This window comes from Amia ocellicauda, chromosome 18 (assembly GCF_036373705.1).
Source record: "Amia ocellicauda isolate fAmiCal2 chromosome 18, fAmiCal2.hap1, whole genome shotgun sequence".
NCBI lineage: Eukaryota > Metazoa > Chordata > Actinopteri > Amiiformes > Amiidae > Amia > Amia ocellicauda.
The window spans coordinates 8,937,623-8,961,916 of NC_089867.1; the positions used below are offsets into that span (position 1 = coordinate 8,937,623).

At 37.4% G+C, this 24,294-nt stretch overlaps 1 protein-coding gene across 1 annotated transcript in view; it reads left to right on the plus strand.

Annotated features, from left to right (window-relative positions):
- Positions 1-24,294, plus strand: part of adcy2b (adenylate cyclase 2b (brain)) — a 124,331-nt gene that overhangs the window by 53,811 nt on the left and 46,226 nt on the right. The window contains exon 4 of the mRNA XM_066691000.1: positions 14,627-14,776. Within this exon, the coding sequence (XP_066547097.1) occupies positions 14,627-14,776 (150 nt within the window). The remainder of the gene's footprint in view (positions 1-14,626; positions 14,777-24,294) is intronic.

The window sequence follows — 24,294 nt, forward strand, 5'->3', positions numbered from 1 at the left end:
AGATGTCAAACTTCTGTTGCTGTTGTTTTGTGACCCTTCACCCTTGCTGGCATAAGGTGCCATATCCCTAATTAACCGAATTTGGATTTCTCCTATTCTGATGCCACGAACCTCACTCCATTTCGATCTCAGAGTTTAACTTATTGGATTTATACTACTTGTCATTCAAAAAGGTTACTGATATGGCTCACAGTTGGTTCGATCAACTAAAAAATGAATAAAAGCGATGTAGCTCCAGACAATACAATGTATAGATTAGTATCAGTTCAGTAGGAATACATTTTCACTAATTATTACCAAGCATGGAGGATTCCAAGCCATTTTTACTTCCAGCACCCTTTGTTCTGGTATTTAGTTTTCATGATTATAATTTGAAAAGAGAATGTGCATCTGATTGTCTATATGCTCTGGCAAGTCTTAAGCAAAGCAGGTAATCTTTGGCTGTGCTTTGGATGTGGGACTCGTAGGATGGATGCTCTGATGCTTTGTGTTAAACGCTGACTGCTGAAGTTAAAACCTTTCACTGTGAGTCAGATGTTAAGCTATTGCTTTGACCCATTGATTTTTTCTGAACACTGGTTTCAAGGCATGTTCCCGTTGATGAGTCACTCTGGAAGGAGTCAACATTATTATTGCGTGACTGGAGAAAACGCTTCATCATTCTTTTTCTGATAGATGATAGATGGTTCAGAGCAAGGTTTTTGTAGCTTTTTGTATTTCGGGAAGATTTAAAGTGTCTATTGATTTTTGTTTGCGTACATTTGTTTATTTTCCGAGGTTTCTATCACCCGAAAAAGGAGTTTGTCATTTGTTAATGCCTTTCATCGTCATCTCTGACTGTCCATGCAGACTGATAATGCAGTAAGTCGGTTCAACTTGGTACTGAAGGAAGAGTTCTTGAATGATGCTTGATGTCACTTCCCTATCTATCTTATGCTTTTAGTGGCTCTTTTCAAGCCCACATACTTTGAGGATTAATGAGGCTTAGGTTTTAGATTGTACTATACATTAAATGTCATGTTGTGACTCCATAAAGGGACATTGCAAAGTTGGTTATAGATTCATAATAGAGTCTATGTCCACATCAAATGTTGTGCAGCAATTGGCACATAACCCCCTGAGATCTTACTGTAGCCACTCTCCGCTTCCCTTCCTCCAGAGCCCGCTACTCTGACACTCTTGTCCCTAAGTGGTGGAACGACCTTTCCACCGAGGTCAGGTCCTCACAGTCCCTGAAAACCTTCCAGCGATGACTCAAGACACATCTGTTCAGACTGAACCTGTAAAACAGCAGCCTAATCTCCTGGGCTGCTCAGTACTCTTACTATTACAAAGAAAACTTGTGTCCTGTAACAAACAAACAATCTAGCATTTTAATGTTCTTCCTACAGTAAAATACAGTCGTGACCAGCCTTTGCTTTTCAAAGAGAAATTGTGCAAAATTTACATTAAATTCAAATTAAAAAATTAAAACAACAAAATGAGGGTTTCGCATCCTATCTTGTCTACAAGAGCAATTACAACTGTACACCATTAAATTGCTTTCTTTTGCAGATCTTCATTAAAGTTTAATATATTTTTTTAATTTGATTTTAATATATTTTTTGCAGTATTTCTCTTTGAAAAGCAAAGACTAGTCACAACTGTATTTGACTGTAATTGGCAACCTGGAGCTATAATTCTGTTTCGGATGCTGCTTTTACAGTCTCCTGTGGCTGCTTCATGTAAAACAAAATAAAACAAGTTTTGCTCACAACAGACTCCAGATCAATTGCAACAAACTTTGCAGACAGAAAAGTGAATATCCATTGAGTTTGGTTACGAAGAAATCTGAGCCCTGCGTCTCTCTCAAATCACATTTTTCCATTGCTATGTATAGTTCCAGAATAAACAGATTCTGTTTTCAAAGGTGGGCACTGGTTTACTGTGAATATATATGTGGTATGAAGTTAGGAAACACACCCTGCTGATGAGAATAAGTTAACCTATATAAAATGTACAAAATGTTATCTCACACACATTTCATTTAAAAAACAAATCTGAATATTAGTCATTGTATTTAAGTTTTCAAGGCTATCACATTTTTAATGTCAACTTAAACATTGCATTTGGCCAAGTGCAAGCAACTGGAAACATGTATTCTGTATAACTGCAGGTTTAATGTGTTGTGGGAATTAAGCCAGATGAGGTGAATATCTTGTAGAAAACAGGCTACTTATCTTTTGTTTTATTTTAAGAGGCTCACTAGACTGTGTTTGTGTCAGTTGATTAAAGCGTTATAGTAAAAAAGTTCAGTATTGTTTTAGCACATATTTTCTTTTGACAAAAATAACTTGAAATGGTAATAAAATATTTTATTATTTTCCTATTCTGCTATAGGACTGAGGGTATACCCCTATTTGTGTTGCATTTCATGCAGTTATGTTCACATACTGGTACCATAAATAATGATTGTTATTAAAAAGGAAATGCTTAGAAAGAGCTGGTAGAAAATGTGTTCGGTAACACTTTGCCTTACATGAATATTTATAGGAATGGCAAAAAATAGATTATTCTTTCAATCATATTTTTTTTCGACTTGTTCGTATGGATTTAAAAATCTGGGCATGATGTGCTCATGAAAGCTTGCTTTTCAGACCATGAAATTGTCTTAAATTATAGATTTAATTTAGTGCAGAGACCACTCAGTCTTCTTAATGTGATGTTTTCATTTTTGTATCTTCCCAATAAAGTACTTAGTTAACTTTGAGGTGTCTAATTTGATAGCTGCAGTCTGTATGTGTATTGTTCACATTGGTCAGCTGTAGGTTCTCTCTTTGTGTATTTTGCATTTTTGGTATTGTGCAAAATTGATAATTAAATAAAGTCTGCATGTTAAACACCACAGGCAGCTAACATTCACACATCTGAGAACAGTCATCTGAGCAATAGCAATTCTTTTGATGTCAATTTAGATGAGCATGCTATATATCTTCAGAAAAAAATGAGCATTTTAAATTAAAAAGAAGAACTGCTCACACATCCTTACATGTGCTCAATAAAGGCAAGCTTCAATAGATCCTGATTTACATAACAAAACATGTATAACTATTTTAAATAACTTTTTTCATATGTGTAATAGACAGGTTCACAACCCACAAAGAGTGGAAGGCATTAAAAATCCCCACCATATTCAGAGGTTGTCAAAGTCATTCTCATGCAGTTGTCTTAAATTGGTATAAAGCTGCAAATGCCGCCTGAAAATAAAAATAGAACATCGGTACAAGCTTCACAGCAAAGCAAGACAACCAGAAGAATTAAGTCCCATGTCTTGTCAGCAATTAGTCTACATTTTGTATTTTCGTTGATAGTCAGAGCAGCCTTAGTCTGGTGCTTCTTGAGAAAACTGACATTACATACAAGTGGATTAACAAGAACTAAGACTATTTGAAAGGATTAGATGACAAGATATTATTTTCAGGTTGCTAGATATTGTGATTATGCAATCTAATGAGTTCTTTGTGGAGTTACAAACCATTAATGAGAGAGGAGAGAATATGAGAAAGTATCTTTAGAGATACAAAGTTGATACTTATGTGCAAAGTTGGTACATAGAACCAAATTACCGCAGTGGTTTATAGAAGTAAATAACATGGTCAAAGCAATACCAGCATTAGATCTGGGTTAGAGGGCAGGCTTGTGCTTGATTCAGTTTAATGAGGTATCATGCGTCTGTGTTTCTTTGGCTCTCATGCTGTGTTTCATCTCATAATGTTTTAATGATAAGGAGCTTGCCTTAAGAATGGTAAACTTTAAACTTTAAATGAAGATGGAAAAGGATTTGTTTGGGATGCAACGCCAATATCAATTCTTGCTGATGTTGTTTATTCCAACACCCTCCAGGGTCTCATGCTGTAATTCCTTGTTTGGTTTGAGCTGGGGAAACGAGTTAAAACCTACTTTAAAAAGGCATTTGTATGCACAATTAATTGACCAGTTCAGGATTATGATACCTTGGTGTTGATAGGGATTGCATAATAATGATTGTGTATCAGTATCTCCAGTCGGACTGTTTTTCGTTTTTTTGTTTCCCAACAACATCACCAGTGATGCTGAAAAACCCAGCATGGTTTGTGGCTGAAAATAAAAGTATTGATTTTGTATAACCTGTTTAAGTCCACTCTTCCTTTATACCATATGTTGGTTTGATTACGTAACACGAGTATCCTGAACACAACCAGTTCTATTTTAAGAAATTCAAATATTTTATATTATGGGGTTTGAATCTCTCTAGAAAGACCTGATTTAGCTTTTTTCTACGTCTTTTGATTGAAATGAACACCTGCCTTCTTAAAAAAAAAAAAAAAAGATCTTGTAAATGAATACATGATTCTTGCTGGTGGTTTGTTTCTTTTCTTCTTACAACTGTTTCTTTTCCCCCTTCCTGTTCCTTGACTTTCAGCTTGGCTCATCCTGGTCTACTACTAATTACTTAAAAAAACTAATTAATTAGTAATTTCTATACATATCAAGAAAGTAGTACTTATAAGTACTTATAGGGTAGATAAGTCATATAGAAAACAATAAATATACCTAGGTTTGCACCACACACAATTGGAGGATTTTACCTAATTCACCTAACTAGCTTAAACATATTACTAACTATAAGGTAGTGGGGGTGGGGGGTCAGTTTCAGGAAATAGTCTCATTTAAAGAAATATCTGTGTTTAGAAAGTTTTTTAATCAACTGACATGAACCGTAACATTTTACATTATGGTCAGCAATTGGTATGATGGAGGGACAAAGTACAGGATTGTTTCCATGTCTGTTTTTCTAATCACTGGCATGTTTTAACGCTGAACTGTTTTTGGCATTGCCAGTGGGCAGTGATGTACTTCTCACCAACTTTCTCTCCAGCAGAGAAAAGGTCATAGTTTCTTTTAACTGTTTGAAGTGGTTAATCTCTCTTTGTTAGAAAGTGTACAGTTTGAGGCCAACTGAGCCCAGCTAGCTGAGGAAGAATTACCTCAAAGGAAATGAGAAAGAATGAAAGAAGTACCACCCGAAGTCAAACCAAAAACCACGGCCCATTTGTGTGGGAAAACAGTCCAGGCATGAATTTGACTTTACAGCCACACGAGAACCCACATCCACTAGTGAAGAATTTCCACAATGTTGGATTAGCATCTTCATAATGAAGTGCAAACATGGCTTAGATACAGGCAGAGACATGTTGGTGTGTTGGTAATTATGTGATTGACAGTGGGCATTTGACCTGAACAGAAGGCTGGTGACATAGATATACACTCACCTAAAGGATTATTAGGAACACCTGTTCAGTTTCTCATTAATGCAATTATCTAACCAACCAATCACATGGCAGTTGCTTCAATGCATTTAGAGGTGTGGTCCTGGTCAAGACAATCTCCTGAACTCCAAACTGAATGTCTGAATGGGAAAGAAAGGTGATTTAAGCAATTTTGAGCGTGGCATGGTTGTTGGTGCCAGACGGGCCGGTCTGAGTATTTCACAATCTGCTCAGTTACTGGGATTTTCACGCAAAACCATTTCTAGGGTTTACAAAGAATGGTGTGAAAAGGGAAAAACATCAAGTATGCGGCAGTCCTGTGGGCGAAAATGCCTTGTTGATGCTAGAGGTCAGAGGAGAATGGGCCGACTGATTCAAGCTGATAGAAGAGCAACTTTGACTGAAATAACCACTCGTTACAATCGAGGTATGCAGCAAAGCATTTGTGAAGCCACAACACGTACAACCTTGAGGCGGATGGGCTACAACAGCAGAAGACCCCACCAGGTACCACTCATCTCCACTACAAATAGGAAAAAGAGGCTACAATTTGCACAAGCTCACCAAAATTGGACAGTTGAAGACTGGAAAAATGTTGCCTGGTCTGATGAGTCTCGATTTCTGTTGAGACATTCAGATGGTAGAGTCAGAATTTGGCGTAAACAGAATGAGAACATGGATCCATCATGCCTTGTTACCACTGTGCAGGCTGGTGGTGGTGGTGTAATGGTGTGGGGGATGTTTTCTTGGCACACTTTAGGCCCCTTAGTGCCAATTGGGCATCGTTTAAATGCCACGGCCTACCTGAGCATTGTTTCTGACCATGTCCATCCCTTTATGACCACCATGTACCCATCCTCTGATGGCTACTTCCAGCAGGATAATGCACCATGTCACAAAGGTCGAATCATTTCAAATTGGTTTCTTGAACATGACAATGAGTTCACTGTACTAAACTGGCCCCCACAGTCACCAGATCTCAACCCAATAGAGCATCTTTGGGATGTGGTGGAACGGGAGCTTCGTGCCCTGGATGTGCATCCCACAAATCTCCATCAACTACAAGATGCTATCCTATCAATATGGGCCAACATTTCTAAAGAATGCTTTCAGCACCTTGTTGAATCAATGCCATGTAGAATTAAGGCAGTTCTGAAGGCGAAAGGGGGTCAATCACAGTATTAGTATGGTGTTCCTAATAATCCTTTAGGTGAGTGTATAATAATTTGCTGTTGTTGACACGTAACTGAGATGCTCAGGAAGATTTTGAAACGTACAATTCCTAAGCCAACAAATAACTCCGTCTGATGAGCTGTGTGGTAAATCATGGAGAATGTTACTGTTTAATTATTAGTCTGTGAAATCAGGAGGGTTTTCACAGTTGGTGATTACAGTGGAATGGACAGTTATGAACCAAACAAAGAAACATCCATACTGGTGGCTTATGACCATAACCAACCTAAATACACAACCAGACTGAACATAAATTATTTAGAAAAGGTAACAGGTTTTCAATACCCAGACCTGCCCTGCCTACTTCTCTGACTTTAACTCTGCTGTAAATGTTTCAGGATACGGTGACAGGAGAGCACAGAAGTAGATTGTGTAAGTAGGCAATTGAATATTCAGAATATTAAATGGTAAAAGCAGACTTTTGGAGTTGTGTGACAGAATAGAGAGAATTAATTGTGTCAGTATGCTTTTTTACCATTTTGTAGAGGGCTTGATATGACCTTATTTGATTCAACAATGGATTTCCCTTGCAGAAATGGGTGCCTGCACTAGTTCGTAACATCTTATGTTCATAACATAATAACTAGTAAGCAACCTACTTACTCACTTTCTGCCAATTAAAAATATAAAATAGTTACTTTCTTACAGTGAACCAGAGGTTGTAATACACAAATCAATAGATTACAGCTAAAAGTATTTCAGAGCACAGGGTGTTAGTAATGAGAATGTTCCCAATTGCTTTCACACGTCTGTACCTTAATTGGTACTGAACATCTCCCAGGAGGTTTAATAATGGTCCTTTAAGAACTACAGGATTTTCTTTGAAAGCAGAAACTTTGTATTTGAGTCAGTGCAGCTCTACAAAGTTGTATTTATGAAGTAACTGCATTATCACAGCCTATTAATTATGCCTTCCAGCAGCCTAATTAGCATTAATATCCCACATCATAAAATTTTAAGTAATTTAAAAATATACACCATCAGTCTTACAACACCTAAAGTTTTCAATTTTGTATTGAAATGTATGCAGTTTATTATCCCAATGTACTCTGAAATTAAAGCATAGAACAAATAAACAATTGGAGAAAAAATCATGGAATCGTTTTGTTTAACAAAATGTAACCCCTTAAGCTGACAAACCCCTCTGGTACCCTTAAAAGGGCACCAAATCCATGTGCTTCTCTTTAATCCCATGTGTACTCTTCACTGTTGTGTTGTTTGCCAATTGGTATCCCATTAAAGCTGAGACTCTCAGCTTTGTAACAGAGTGAAGCATGAAGCATTATGGTTTGTATACCCCCCCCCCTGCATTTACTCCATAGGGGGATACTTGGTCTGAGTAGGAATACAAAATCTCAGAAAATATTGACAATTATGAAATATTCTGGAACCAGACAGTCTACTGATCAAAACAAGACCATCCACGTTTTGGTAGAAGCAAGACACACCCATAGAGAGCTCAACATGTCAAGATGGAAAACTCTGTTTACAGTGTACTAATACACAATGATTTTACATAATTGGATGTGAACTTCTCTGTGTTTGATAGAACATCTAATAATGTTAGGTTGTTCTGAACAAAACAAGCCTATTTGCAAAGATATCCAAACATAACTGAGCGATTTGTGACCGTTAGACGACGCAGAAACTGTAAATCAGATGTGTTTGAGAATGAAACACGCTGGTAGCCAAGAGAGTAAGCTTTCAAATGATGTGCGCATTCTAGGAATACAGTGTAACTTCTATGCACAGGAGCTGCACGTAACGCTGCCAAATAATGCTTAAGAGGGTGTAGTAACACAGTATATATCTCTGAAATGTACATTATTTTTCAGTTTTTCGTAACCTATACTTTTTTTAAACATCTGGCAGTTTACCACTTACCTTTGTACCATTTCAGGTTATTCGCTGGACTTCAACAGCTTACATTTAAATAAAAAATTGAAAAATGGGGGTGTTCTAAAACATTTGACCGGTAGTGTATACAGTGAGGGGAAAAAAGTATTTGATCCCCTGCTGATTTTGTACGTTTGCCCACTGACAAAGAAATGATCAGTCTATAATTTTAATGGTAGGTGTATTTCAACAGTGAGAGACAGAATAACAACAAAAAAATCCAGAAAAAACGCATTTCAAAAAAGTTATACATTGATTTGCATGTTAATGAGGGAAATAAGTATTTGACCCCTTCGACTTAGTACTTGGTGGCAAAACCCTTGTTGGCAATCACAGAGATTAGACGTTTCTTGTAGTTGGCCACCAGGTTTGCACACATCTCAGGAGGGATTTTGTCCCACTCCTCTTTGCAGATCCTCTCCAAGTCATTAAGGTTTCGAGGCTGATGTTTGGCAACTCGAACCTTCAGCTCCTTCCACAAGTTTTCTATGGGATTAAGGTCTGGAGACTGGCTAGGCCACTCCAGGACCTTAATGTGCTTCTTCTTGAGCCACTCCTTTGTTGCCTTGGCTGTGTGTTTTGGGTCATTGTGATGCTGGAATACCCATCCACGACCCATTTTCAATGCCTGGCTGAGGGAAGGAGGTTCTCACCCAAGATTTGACGGTACATGGCCCCGTCCATCGTCCCTTTGATGCGGTGTAGTTGTCCTGTCCCCTTAGCAGAAAAACACCCCCAAAGCATAATGTTTCCACCTCCATATTTGACGGTGGGGATGGTGTTCTTGGGGTCATTCCTCCTCCTCCAAACACGGCGAGTTGAGTTGATGCCAAAGAGCTCGATTTTCACCCAGTTCTCCTCTGAATCATTCAGATGTTCATTGGCAAACTTCAGACGGGCCTGTACATGTGCTTTCTTCAGCAGGGGGACCTTGCGGGCGCTGCAGGATTTCAGTCCTTCACGGCATAGTGTGTTACCAATTGTTTTCTTGGTGACTATGGTCCCAGCTGCCTTGAGATCATTAACAAGATCCTCCCGTGTAGTTCTGGGCTGATTCCTCACTGTTCTCATGATCATTGAAACTCCACGAGGTGAGATCTTGCATGGAGCCCCAGACCGAGGGAGACTGACAGTTATTTAGTGTTTCTTCCATTTGCGAATAATCGCACCAACTGTTGTCACCTTCTCACCAAGCTGCTTGGCGATGGTCTTGTAGCCCATTCCAGCCTTGTGTAGGTCTACAATCTTGTCCCTGACATCCTTGGACAGCTCTTTGGTCTTGGCCATGGTGGAGAGTTTGGAATCTGATTGATTGATTGCTTCTGTGGACAGGTGTCTTTTATACAGGTAACGAGCTGAGATTAGGAGCACTCCCTTTAAGAAAGTGCTCCTAATCTCAGATCTTTACCTGTATAAAAGACACCTGGGAGCCAGAATTCTTGGTGATTGATAGGGGATCAAATACTTATTTCCCTCATTAACATGCAAATCAATTTATAACTTTTTTGAAATGCATTTTTCTGGATTTTTTTGTTGTTATTCTGTCTCTCACTGTTAAAATACACCTACCATTAAAATTATAGACGGATCATTTCTTTGTCAGTGGGCAAACGTACAAAATCAGCAGGGGATCAAATACTTTTTTCCCTCACTGTATATATATATATATATATATATTGTTCAATGTTAATTTGTATATACTTTAAAGACTTTCAGGGACAGCTCAATATTTCTTCATGTAAGGAGTTTAACAGTTGTATAGCTTTTATAACTATTATAAAAGTGAAAATGGTTGCAGCATCCTGTATATATTCGGTACACCTGTTCATGTAGAGCAATTATTTTTTTATTTGTGACTCTATAGACATACATATTGTAGCAGGGGATTTGGGATATTTTCAGGTTGATACTGAAATGTGTTACATGCATTTGGTTTGAAGAGAATGGTTAAGATTCATAAAGGGGCTGGGACACCTGAGCAGGTACATACACACTGTCTGAGTGGTTCACTTTTCTAGTACAATGTTACAACAATATTGTAATGCTACCAAAAGTTAAAGGTCTCCAGTTTCTCGAAACTGCAATGAGTCTACTGTCCCCTCACTGGTCACTACTGTACAGATACACTCATATGAGTACAATGAAGGTATCTGTTAAATATCTTAAAGTTCTCTAAAATGGCCCCCTTTCAATATTAATATATTTAATGGGAACATGCACCTTTAAGTTACATTTAACAATATATATATATTTTTAATAAAAGGAATATGTTCTCCAAACAACATTACATTTTACATTTTGGTTTTGATTGGGTACGTCTTACATTATTTACTGTGGCTGACCTTTGAGATGAGATTAAAAGATTGTGAGTGACACACACATACACACACACATACATATATATGATGTTTTACATTTGGCCACTGAAGAGAATTCACATTCATATTTTGCCAGGGTGTGGGGGGGGGTAAAAATAAAATAATTATAAGAGAGGTTTTTATTGCCGAAGGTTAGGGGTTTCTTACCAGGATAGTTCTTGGTTTAATCTCCAGTTCAGCTGCTGACTCACTATGTTACTCTGAGAGACTTAATCTCCCTGTTCTATCCTTTAGAGAAAATGTAAAATGAAGGACATATTGTAAGTGACTCTGTAGTAGCAATTATTGATAGTTCAGCGTCTAACCCCTACAAGTTACTCGTATTAAAGACATCTGATAAGTGGCTAATTTATTAATAATTTATTTAAAAAAAATCTTTTATATGGATGCTTTGTAGTGCACAGAGCCTTACACAATACACCTTTCAAATAATATTCAAACCCAAATAAAAAATAAAGTGTACATGCTGTGCACTCTTCACTTGAAAATGTAGTCTGGAAGCTAATAAGATTGAGGCACCAAGAGCAATTATATGGTCTGATGACTTTTTTTCCCCCCAATAAATTTAATTTCTGGAACCCAAGAAAAGACAGGAAAAAAAACACAGAACTAAACACTAATAGTTTAAAGGAAATGAGATGCCTAGGAAAAAATGTCTTTGCTGACTGATTGACTTTTTAATTATTGAATTCTGTCAAACCCACACCCACACATCCCCTGCTTTGATCTTAAATTTAAATAGTTAATTTCCTGTATTAGATAATTAAAATAATGCCTGAAGGAAACTAATACAGCTCTGTGTCTGTTAATGTTTTGTTTAGTTCCCCCCGTCTGTGTGCATGCAATAAATATTTTGCAAAACAATTAAATATTGGTGCAATGTGCAAACTGCGAGATTGCTAATGTACTTAATTCGTACCATGTCTACCTTTGTTTTTTATTTTTATTTCAATATTTTTTTACAGAATGTCACCCTTATCATACTTTTCTACTTAAATAACTCATAATCACCTTTCAATACTCTCTGAATTGGAAATGGTAACTTTAATTTTCGGTAATTGAATCATACTTTAGCGATGCCTAATTAAAGATGTCACCTCATTGTCCTTCCATGCAGATGATCCTTCTGAATGCCAGTAATTAGAAGAAAACCAAGATGACTTTACCTAAGTGACATTAATCTAGATTGGCCTTATCTGCACCTCATTATCCTGGTGTGCTGATTACGTTTGTCCTCTACATCAACTCCATTCATGTTGCTTGATTGATATGTTGAGGTTTATGATTTAAATACGAGTCAATCATTAACGGAGCCCAAGATATATGTAGGTAAGTCTGTACCCTAATACTCAAAGAAAGCAAGTTTTTCACATATATCTTAGCATGAAATCACGGTCCTACGTGGACTCCTACACTCTGCCAAGCCGTCTTTCCTAATGCTGTTAACTGCAAATTAACAATTAAAAACATTAAAGCTACATTCTGAATTAGAATGTCGTAATCAAGCATTACATTAAATATTCAAAGGAGCAAATAGCAAACCGATTACCACCTTGCCAGATATCCTGGGCTTCTTGTGGATGTGATAACATGCTTGGCTACGGTGTGGGAAACTGGGGCTTGAAACCCTCTGTTGGCTGTCAATCCCTTCCACAGTAGCAATATATATATATATATATATATATATATATATATATATATATATATCATGTGGTGTACATATGTAGTTTGCTAGTTCAATAAGTGCTAGAAAAGAGGTATTACATTAATAGCACTGCTTTTGCAACAAGCTTATTCTCCCTGTAACAGAATGTTCCAGATTGTTCCCAAGCCCTATGTGGAGAGCTATTTAAGTGAATTGAATTGAAGGCCACTGTATGAAGGGAATTAGAAACTGTGAAGACAGCCATTGATAGAACCTGCAGTAATACCTGGGCTAGCGGAGAAGATTAATATTGCTACAGCCAATATGTATACTTTGGAGATGATTGCTTTAATTTTTGCACTACTGAGGTTTTTATGTGTTTATATAATTATTTAAAAAAGAAAAGTTCTTCTTGTTTAGCTTTACCTCTAAGTATTCCATCTGTCTGTCTCACTCCAATCCATACTGAGCCTGAAGCATCCACTTCAACAATATTGTGAGCTGGCACCAGGGGGGCAGAAGGCAGGTCACAGAAGCTTAGACTCATATAAAATATTTATTGAATTGAATAAACATGAAACAAAATTTGTTGTGTATGCAACCCCAGTTAAATGAAAAAGAGAACACTACCCAAAGGTTGCAAGGTCGCTTGGGAGTTCAGACTCCCAGAAAAAAGGGAGTTACGCTTTGTGCGTCACCAGTTATACAAACAGGAAACAAGAAGCACGCACGGGCCTATAGGCAGCTTTGATAGAAAAATGTTTCGTATGAGGTACCATGGAAACTGGCTGGACCCCATCCCCCTTTGGGTAGTGTCCTCAAATTGAAAGACAACAATAAGAACATGGGCCCCAAGCATCAAAACACAGTTAACTCTCGACACTTTCTGAGTCAGTCTCTTTGTGTGTGCCTGACTGCAAGGATACTTAAGTGAGTGACAAACCAAACATGACAAGGCCATTTGCTACGTTCACATGCTGGCCAATCAGTTAATCAATCCTGTTGGACAGGCGCAGTGGAGTGTGTTTGTGTGTGAGTTTATTAATGTATGAATACATTTAAATGGAAATATAAATACACTGACATATTTATATTGAGGGTGCTTATGACTACCTAATGCTTTAATGTTGACCTATTTCCCCTTACCATTCAGTTTTTCTTAAATTAACCGTAGCTGTCAGAAAATGAAGAATTAAAAATAGAATGGAAAAGGGGGAAAAAAAAACTTTCTGAGCTGTGGGAAATCATGCCTCCATAACTGAAGTGGAAGCTTAGTACTAGACAATGATTAATGAATTGAGTGGTGTACTCAAGATAATCAAGCATAACAGCAGAACGTTTCTCTGAGCGCTATCATTTTTTGTTTGGAGGACAATTAATGTAAACCCATTGTAAAAAAAAAACAAGTCATTTCAGGTCTGTCCTTGTATATGAAGGAAAAGGAATAATAGGTTTGGTAGCCCAAGTAATAGAAGCTTTAGGAGCTGTATTTTGAGGGAATATCTAATATCTAACATCATATCAAGCTTGAAATGAAGTGTGTGTACTAGAGGAGAATTACTGTTTAGAATTATGTGGTATGTCTGCCAGGATAATAAAGCATTTCTCTAGGTACTTCAGATGGATTTGATTACTTTTGTTTGGATTTGTTTATAATAAGGATGAAATGTTGCTAAAAAAACATTTCTGTTGATGAAATTGTATCTGAGAGCACCATTAAAATAATAATGTAGTTTTAAAAGGGTAAATGCATTTTGCGATGGTAAATTAACTAACCAAATGAGCGCACATATTGCTTATTCAATGTATTGTATTTCTTGTGTATGAATGGGTTATACAGGCCAACCAGTATGCCACCATCAGTAGAAGAACATCAGTAACATAATATGGCCTGCCAATGTGATTTTCTATATTTGTATTTTTAAATGATTGTAACTAAATCAAAAACAAAATCAGTTTAGTCTTCCAGTTAATAGATCATAGCACACAAACGAATATACTGCATATATTTAACAAACCTGTGTCAGAATTTTAAGGACATATTTTATTATTATTTAATGTGTACCATACTTGGAGAATTACTCCTGTTTGTACATAGCAGGGAACAAGATGGATATTGTTGCCAAACAAAATAAATATATAAAAAAATCATCATTCTCTTTGAACTGTTTATCTCCCCTCTCCAGATTTTGGCCAACATCATAATCTTCATCTGTGGGAACATGGCAGGTGCCTATCACAAGCATCTGATGGAGCTGGCTCTCAAACAGACTTATCAAGACACTTGCAACTGCATCAAATCCCCCATCAAGCTGGAGTTTGAGAAACGCCAACAGGTGCAGTTCAATTTAGCCTCCAGAAGTTATTTTCTTTTTCTCATTTTCAGATTATCATGACATTATTTGACGTTAGAAAAACAGGGAAGGCTTATATAACTGTAATAGACTCAGCACATTGGGTAACATTGTTGTTTAGGAGTTGATATACATGTACACTTTATAAATGTGTAATAATCAATCTATTAACAATTACAACTACATTTACAAAATGTTTGTAGATAAGAATAACTACCATTTATAATATCAAATAAACATGTAAACCATTAATAAAGATATGTTACTACCAGGTAAAGGTACACTTTATTAAGTCTCTGAAAATATATTCCACATTATAGAATATATATATATATATACAGTGAGGGAAAAAAGTATTTGATCCCCTGCTGATTTTGTACGTTTGCCCACTGACAAAGAAATGATCAGTCTATAATTTTAATGGTAGGTGTATTTTAACAGTGAGAGACAGAATAACAACAAAAAAATCCAGAAAAATGCATTTCAAAAAAGTTATAAATTGATTTGCATGTTAATGAGGGAAATAAGTATTTGATCCCCTATCAATCAGCAAGATTTCTGGCTCCCAGGTGTCTTTTATACAGGTAACGAGCTGAGATTAGGAGCACTCTCTTAAAGGGAGTGCTCCTAATCTCAGCTCGTTACCTGTATAAAAGACACCTGTCCACAGAAGCAATCAATCAATCAGATTCCAAACTCTCCACCTTGGCCAAGACCAAAGAGCTGTCCACGGATGTCAGGGACAAGATTGTAGACCTACACAAGGCTGGAATGGGCTACAAGACCATCGCCAAGCAGCTTGGTGAGAAGGTGACAACAGTTGGTGCGATTATTCGCAAATGGAAGAAACACAAAATAACTGTCAGTCTCCCTCGGTCTGGGACTCCATGCAAGATCTCACCTCATGGAGTTTCAATGATCATGAGAACGGTGAGGAATCAGCCCAGAACAACACGGAGGATCTTGTTAATGATCTCAAGGCAGCTGGGACCATAGTCACCAAGAAAACAACTGGTAACACACTATGCCGTGAAGGACTGAAATCCTGCAGCGCCCGCAAGGTCCCCCTGCTCAAGAAAGCACATGTACAGGCCCGTCTGAAGTTTGCCAATGAACATCTGAATGATTCAGAGGAGAACTGGGTGAAAGTGTTGTGGTCAGATGAGACCAAAATCGAGCTCTTTGGCATCAACTCAACTCACCGTGTTTGGAGGAGGAGGAATGACCCCAAGAACACCATACCCACCGTCAAACATGGAGGTGGAAACATTATGCTTTGGGGGTGTTTTTCTGCTAAGGGGACAGGACAACTGTACCGCATCAATGGGACGATGGACGGGGCCATGTACCGTCAAATCTTGGGTGAGAACCTCCTTCCCTCAGCCAGGGCATTGAAAATGGGTCGTGGATGGGTATTCCAGCATGACAATGACCCAAAACACACAGCCAAGGCAACAATGGAGTGGCTCAAGAAGAAGCACATTAAGGTCCTGGAGTGGCCTAGCCAGTCTCCAGACCTTAATCCCATAGAAAATCTGTGGAGGGAGCTGAAGGTTCGAGTTGCCAAACGTCAGCCTCGAAACCTTAATGACTTGGAGAGGATCTGCAAAGAGGAGTGGGACAAAATCCCTCCTGAGATGTGTGCAAACCTGGTGGCCAACTACAAGAAACGTCTGACCTCTTTGATTGCCAGCAAGGGTTTTGCCATCAAGTACTAAGTCGAAGGGGTCAAATACTTATTTCCCTCATTAACATGCAAATCAATGTATAACTGTTTTGAAATGCGTTTTTCTGGATTTTTTTGTTGTTATTCTGTGTCTCACTGTTAAATTACAACAACCATTAAAATTATAGACTGATCATTTCTTTGTCAGTGGGCAAACATACAAAATCAGCAGGGGATCAAATACTTTTTTCCCTCACTGTATATGTATGTATGTATTTATGTATGTATGTAATTAACAACCAGTTAGCAAGGGTTACTGTATTTTATCAATGTTTTGGAAAATACCTTCTATTATTTGGTTAAAAACTAAGGTATTACCATAATCGTGTTATTTTATTTCCCATTCCTATTATTTCCCATCTTAAACATGTCTAAGCAGCCTAAGCAAAGGAAGCTGAGTTTTTCATGGAGATTATTAAGTAGATATTAAAAAACTTTTGGAATGAATTTATTTGGATAGTGTTTCAATACTTATACCAGCAATCCCTAAAATAAGGCAGGGTAAATAACGTATATGTCTAGGAATCATATTATGCCATATTATGGGATATTGGATACTTTAATCATGTATCCTGTTTCCAGGGAAATGTCAAGGAAATGTTCAGCAAAGCATCAGCAGAATGTACAATAATTAACGCCTGACCAAATAATAAGCTGAGAGCACTTCCTGATAGCATTTAACTATGGGTTGGTGAAAAGGAGAAATTAGAAACATGTATAGATTAGTCTTTGATGGCTGCTTATGCATTTAATCATATTTATCTTATCCATTTGCAAAGATCACATTCTTATGTATTAGTATTAGGTGAAATTACAGCTGAATGTCTTTTGGGGGTTGGATTGTAAAGTGAAAATTAAAAGCTTAATTTTAAATACAGTATGTTGTCTCAAAGGTTTATAGATTTCCCTTACAGATGTACTGATTCAGATATGTATTCATGGGTTGAAGGGCTAGGCTAGCACATTTCTATTCAGGGCTGAACCGTTAATTACTTGTATTAAGTTGCAGGGATTATTTACTTGAAACCATATTAGGTATGCACCTCCAATGGTGTCAAATTTCTTCACGTCTGCAAACAAAGTTGATCAGGGATCACATATGCAGACAAGAAGTCTAGCTTTTTTGTGGCTGACTACCGGAAATTGATTTGAATAAATGTATCAGGTGCACTGATGTGTGAATAGGGGCAGTCAAATCCTAGTAAATCATGCCTTAATTGCCAGCTCGAGCTACTCTGTACTGTCTTATCATCATATAAGATCACAATACAGAGAAAAATATGAGTGCTGCAATCTGTTGTGGCACGCCAGATCCGTCATCTGATACAATATTTTTCTGTGATTTGTTTTATAATTGTTAGTCATTAATTTAAACAATACTTATATATCAATTGGATATTTTCACAGTATTACATTTTCAATTCAGCTAAGACCGAGGTGCATACACTTATAACTGGCACTCTATAGTAAGTATAGTTTCATATACTAAATGTATATTTAATGTGTATTAACTTAATGAATAACCAAATTGTATTATTTCAAATGAGGGGTGTGAATACTTCTGACTGGATCTCTATATTGTGCAATTCATTAGAAAATTATTATGAAATCAGTCTTTTATGGCCAGTAAAGAAGTGGTGAGTATAGCAAGTATAAAGGCCTAAATCACACTTAGCACAAAATGTGATTCACCTCATTTAAGAATTGTCTACAGCGAGTGGAAAATCAGGTCAACCATTTTTCCAGTGTACAGAGTAGACTTTTTTAATTGATTGCTTGAGGGTTTTATTAAATATTCATATCAAAGAGGAAACCATCAGCAAACAGTTACTTAAGAATGGTCTGGTAACTTAATAATAAAGAGAAGAACGATTTCCATCACATGTCTATTCTGTAGCCTATAATGAAATACGTATGCACAGTATTCACTACAGAAGGTTTTTCAGTATTGACTTGCTTACAGGCATTTTCTTTGCAGATCATTTGCACACACAAAAATGTAAATTACAAGTTAATTACAATGGAGGAAATTCAAGAAAATACAACACTTTTTTAATATTAATTTCTTTCCACAATTAATTTCCAATTATCTGTTTTCAGTTAAATATGTTATGTGTTTTACTACAGTTCATAAGTCTGAGAGTGAGGATTTGGAATGGGAAAAACAAACAAGTAATTACATTAAAATAAACAATTAATAGTTAATATTAAATTAATAAACATGTCAGGGTCTATGCCTGCAGCAGAGAGCTAATTGGGAAATATTGAGAAGTGGGAAATTCAGAGGGTTTAGAAATGTGTGAAATGCAACTTTAAGCACTTTAAGTAAAAAATGCAAGTGGCAAAAGACCTCAGGGATTTTACAGGCCGTTAGTTAACTGACAACTCTCTCGCTGTGTTTTTAAACCCGTTTCAGTCAAGGGAAATCACATTTTAATATCCATATGGAGGTTTTTGAAGATTAATACAAAAGTTAAAAAGGTGAATTTCTCAGAGGAGGTGAGTCATGCTTCTGGATAATTATATTCACTTTACAGTCAGTGGCGGCAACAGCTTCTTAAACAAATATCACCAAAACGCAAAGAGTCTCGACACTGTCTCATTGGCTAAAAATAGAAAGTCACATCTGATCTTCAGATAAGTCACACCACAGAAATCCTGTGCAGCTGTTAACGAAATCCTCACCTTCAAAACAATGTTGTCGAAATGTATTTTATTTTATGGGGTCTGGTGGAGGGTTACAATACAATATTATCTAAAAGTATTTGTTTGTTATGATTTAATCTAAACAGATTTTGAATCTCAATAGTTACTGCAAAAATATTCTGCCTTATTATTGTGGAGGAAAAAAACAGTAGGTTACAATGAACATTTTCTTCCAGTAATAGACTGTTTTTACCATCATCCACTAATAGAACCTGAATGGAAAACTAAAACATCAGAGATCAATTGCTCACAGTGGGAGTGCTTCGGTCCAACTGAAGGTTAAAGTAGTATGAACGACAGAAAAGCGAAGAACAATGAGGACAGTGCCGAGTGCATGCTGCTTGTGTGAGGCGTGCCTTGATCTTAACCCCATGCAGAGATGTCATTGATTCTGCCCGTGTGATCGCACAGTGCATGCGATGTGAGAGGGAAGGGGTGCCTACTTTAATTTCCTGTCTGGAAGAATAAAACATTACCTATTCCTTCTTTAATGACACACAAACAATACAAACAAAATCTACAGAGCTGTGCTTCTAAAACCACTCACAGAGCTGTTTGATATATACCTTGGAAAGTTATAGATGATTTATTTTGAAGCAAACAAACAGAAAGAAGTGAATATGTGCAAAAGATAATATATATTTAAATGTAAAATCTTGCTTTAAATATAAATTTTTAAATTATTTATTTTGCACATAAAGGATAAACTGCTGTTCCACATATGGCAAACGTATTTAGTATACCTTTTGCGATGGCATGCTGACATCATATGATTGCATTCTTCAAGGTATGGGTAAGATATGGGTAAGGAATAAGTAGCAGTTAACATTCAGTGGTCTTTCTGTCTGTCCTAATATATGTGTACAGTAATCCCTCGCCAACCGCATATTTGCCAACCTTGGGATGTTGTCAAGAACGTAACCCCCGTTGGTTGGTTGTGTGTGTGTATATATATATAAGTGGGCCTATTCAGTGATTTCACTCCATTAGACTTTATGCAGTTTGAACAAATGAACATGCATCTCTGTGTAATGGGTTTTGTCCATCAGCATATAGCTTTGATAGAAATTAGTCACCATCGTGATACGTGTAATGAACACGGCTTACACCCTGTAATTGCAGGCCTACTAATTGGTCTGCCTCTTCTAGTGTGGCAGGCGTACATGTGTATTAACTTCTAGGTTATCCTGGTTCAAATCCATCTTCAGTCTAACATCTAGACATCTATTACACACCTTTAAGCATCTTTTCTTTTGAGTTCAAATGCAGCTGATTATTTGAACACCACTGTATCATTTCCAGGTAGCGCTCTGTCCCTTTTGTAATTCCAACCAAATCTACTACATTTCAACTGCATTCATTTAATTTTCAGATGTGTCTGTGGTGAATGAACAGTTATCCACTGGTTTCATCATGTCTGGATCAAGAGGTTCCGATCCCATGGAAATGTATTTCTGAATCTCAAAATAATTGAGTGAAATGGATCACAATAAATAACTGTGCTAATAATCTAAAGTAAAAGCGAAAAAAAACACAGAAAATAACCTGCTGTCGAGAAGCCAGACAATGAGACAACGTTTTAACCTCTAGCCCTGAATTGAGTTAAAACCACAACACTTCTGCCAATCAAACCCAGTACTTGATTACTTTTTGTCTGTTTGCTAGAGGTCTGTTATTGCTAATGTTCCCAATGGAAGCTTGCCATCAAGTACTTGTACTAGGCTGTCATGTGTGTATGGCAGGTCGGTTTGACTCTTCCTTGAATCTGGAGCCTATTTCGACCTAGAGCAATCATTCCAAATTATTAAAACAATAAGCATTGAACATCCAGTCAGGTGAATGTACTTTCTTTTTGCACCTTTATCACTTTATATGTTTTCCTAGCAGGTGAAAATGGACAGAATATTTTCACTTTGCTAAGACATTTCATGGAGATTTTGTCTGACTTTTATATTACAGCTTGCACTCTCCACATGAGAAACAAACAACAAATGTTTTACTAACTCTACAGAGTCATGGCTGCAGGCAAATGCAATGTAGGGCCAGATGGACTGACCAGAACATGGTGTGGATTTTAATTATAAATGCAAGGCTTGAAATTCCCACCGGCAGATTGGCAGTTTTCCAATAGAAGACTGTCTGTGTCTATAAAGTCTGAATGTCTTTGACAAACCGTTTCATTTTCCAATCAGAGAGCCTTCCATTTCCAGTGTCATCCTTAGTGGGTACTGAGATTTTTGTTAGGGTGTGGGTATGTGTGTGTACATGTAAATTGACACTTTTTATTCTTACATATAGTAAACACCGGTATAACCAAGGTACACTGCAGATCTAATACCTCTGTAGATTAAAATTGACCTTAAATCAGAAAATAAACTGTCAAATGGAGCTTTTTGTGAATAATAATGAAGCGACTTGCTTTTAAGAGCTTTTTAACATCAAGGAAAATAAATGTAGCCCAGCAGGAAATTAGTCTTCATCCTGCAGTCACTTAAAAGGGCTGACATGTTCGACAGGACTTGCAAACACTGGAGTCAGATCAAACTGGGCCCTACAATAATCACAAAAAATATGTTGTTTGACGTATGCCTATCAGACACAAATCCTCAACAATGGTGACACAATACAAGCCTGTGTTTTTAAATGTTATCCTAAGAAGAAGACCCCTGAGGTGAAGCTTTTACCTTTAAACATACACTCACCTAAAGGATTATTAGGAACACCATACTAATACTGTGTTTGACCCCCTTTCGCCTTCAGAACTGCCTTAATTCTACGTGGCATTGATTCAACAAGGTGCTGAAAGCATTCTTTAGAAATGTTGGCCCATATTGATAGGATAGCATCTTGCAGTTGATGGAGATTTGTGGGATGCACATCCAGGGCACGAAGCTCCCGTTCCACCACATCCCAAAGATGCTCTATTGGGTTGAGATCTGGTGACTGTGGGGGCCAGTTTAGTACAGTGAACTCATTGTCATGTTCAAGAAACCAATTTGAAATGATTCGACCTTTGTGACATGGTGCATTATCCTGCTGGAAGTAGCCATCAGAGGATGGGTACATGGTGGTCATAAAGGGATGGACATGGTCAGAAACAATGCTCAGGTAGGCTGTGGCATTTAAACGATGCCCAATTGGCACTAAGGGACCTAAAGTGTGCCAAGAAAACATCCCCCACACCATTACACCACCACCACCAGCCTGCACAGTGGTAACAAGGCATGATGGATCCATGTTCTCATTCTGTTTATGCCAAATTCTGACTCTACCATCTGAATGTCTCAACAGAAATCGAGACTCATCAGACCAGGCAACATTTTTCCAGTCTTCAACTGTCCAATTTTGGTGAGCTTGTGCAAATTGTAGCCTCTTTTTCCTATTTGTAGTGGAGATGAGTGGTACCCGGTGGGGTCTTCTGCTGTTGTAGCCCATCCGCCTCAAGGTTGTACGTGTTGTGGCTTCACAAATGCTTTGCTGCATACCTGGGTTGTAACGAGTGGTTATTTCAGTCAAAGTTGCTCTTCTATCAGCTTGAATCAGTCGGCCCATTCTCCTCTGACCTCTAGTATCAACCAGGCATTTTCGCCCACAGGACTGCCGCATACTGGATGTTTTTCCCTTTTCACACCATTCTTTGTAAACCCTAGAAATGGTTGTGCGTGAAAATCCCAGTAACTGAGCAGATTGTGAAATACTCAGACCGGCCCGTCTGGCACCAACAACCATGCCACGCTCAAAATTGCTTAAATCACCTTTCTTTCCCATTCAGACATTCAGTTTGGAGTTCAGGAGATTGTCTTGACCAGGACCACACCCCTAAATGCATTGAAGCAACTGCCATGTGATTGGTTGGTTAGATAATTGCATGAATGAGAAATTGAACAGGTGTTCCTAATAATCCTTTAGGTGAGTGTATAGAGAACAGAATGTCCATAATTGTCCCTTATTAATGTTATGGGATATTCTATAATTACTTTATTCATGATGCATTGAGTACTGAATATGAAACCTTAGATCAGTTTCACAGGATTCATTGACATGGGGAAATCAGATTAGTCAGGAGTTCTAATTAATCTTGCATTGCGCTTTTCAGATCCTCTTACCTCCACTAACATCCCCTAATATCCAGTTTTTATTAATATGGCTACTATTTATGTATACAAATACTTCATGTTGTTATACTGTGAACTGTTTGATTTTCTTTTGCTCAAATGGAAGATTACAGAAACAGTCACTTAGGTGAAGTCTTTCTGTAAGTGCTGTTCAGTTTTCTCTGCGTTCTTGTCTGAAGGTCCCCCTTTTTGTCTGCTTTGCTGACTAATCAAGCATTTCGATGAAGGGAAGTCACAGACAACAAGTAAATAAAAGGTTCCTTGCTTATGAATTAGAGAACTCTGGAGTCAAATAGAAGATTGGATGTTGTGTGTGCTGCCAAATAATGAAATGTCAGTAAACTATTTATTATGGTACTACAGTTTTCAGGAAGTGTGGCTCAACTAATGATCTGGCAGGAATAATAAAATAGCCTGTAGCTTAGTGGCTGGATCCACTTAAATGCATTGACATTAAGTTAAATACATCTATCCTCTTTAACCTTTGTATCACAGGTCACAGCACAGGGCAGGTTTAACACATACAGCATGCTCAGTTAAAAGTTGTCTTAGCTACAGTATTTCAACAGAGCATTTTACAGCATCCACAAATATCAACGCATTGCTGTGTAGTGAAAGAAGGGTTGTATGTCCATTACTTTTAATTGTTGTGATGGGGAAAAGAGAAACAGAGACAGAATGCAAAGTTTATTATCTCTCAGTATGCAAGAGGGACACATAACAAAGCACATTTCCACTATGAGGTTATGAACATAAGCACTGCCACCCAAAGTCAACAGTCAAGTATTTTATAATGCAAACAATTCTAAGCTAAATTGCTATGCTAGGCTAAAATACTAAGCTTATATGTAATGTACTTGTAATGGTTATTGACAGTATTTCGCTCATTTATTTGCCAAAAAAGACATCTCTTAATCTAGAAATATAAACCTAGTGCTGAGGTCACAGTGTTT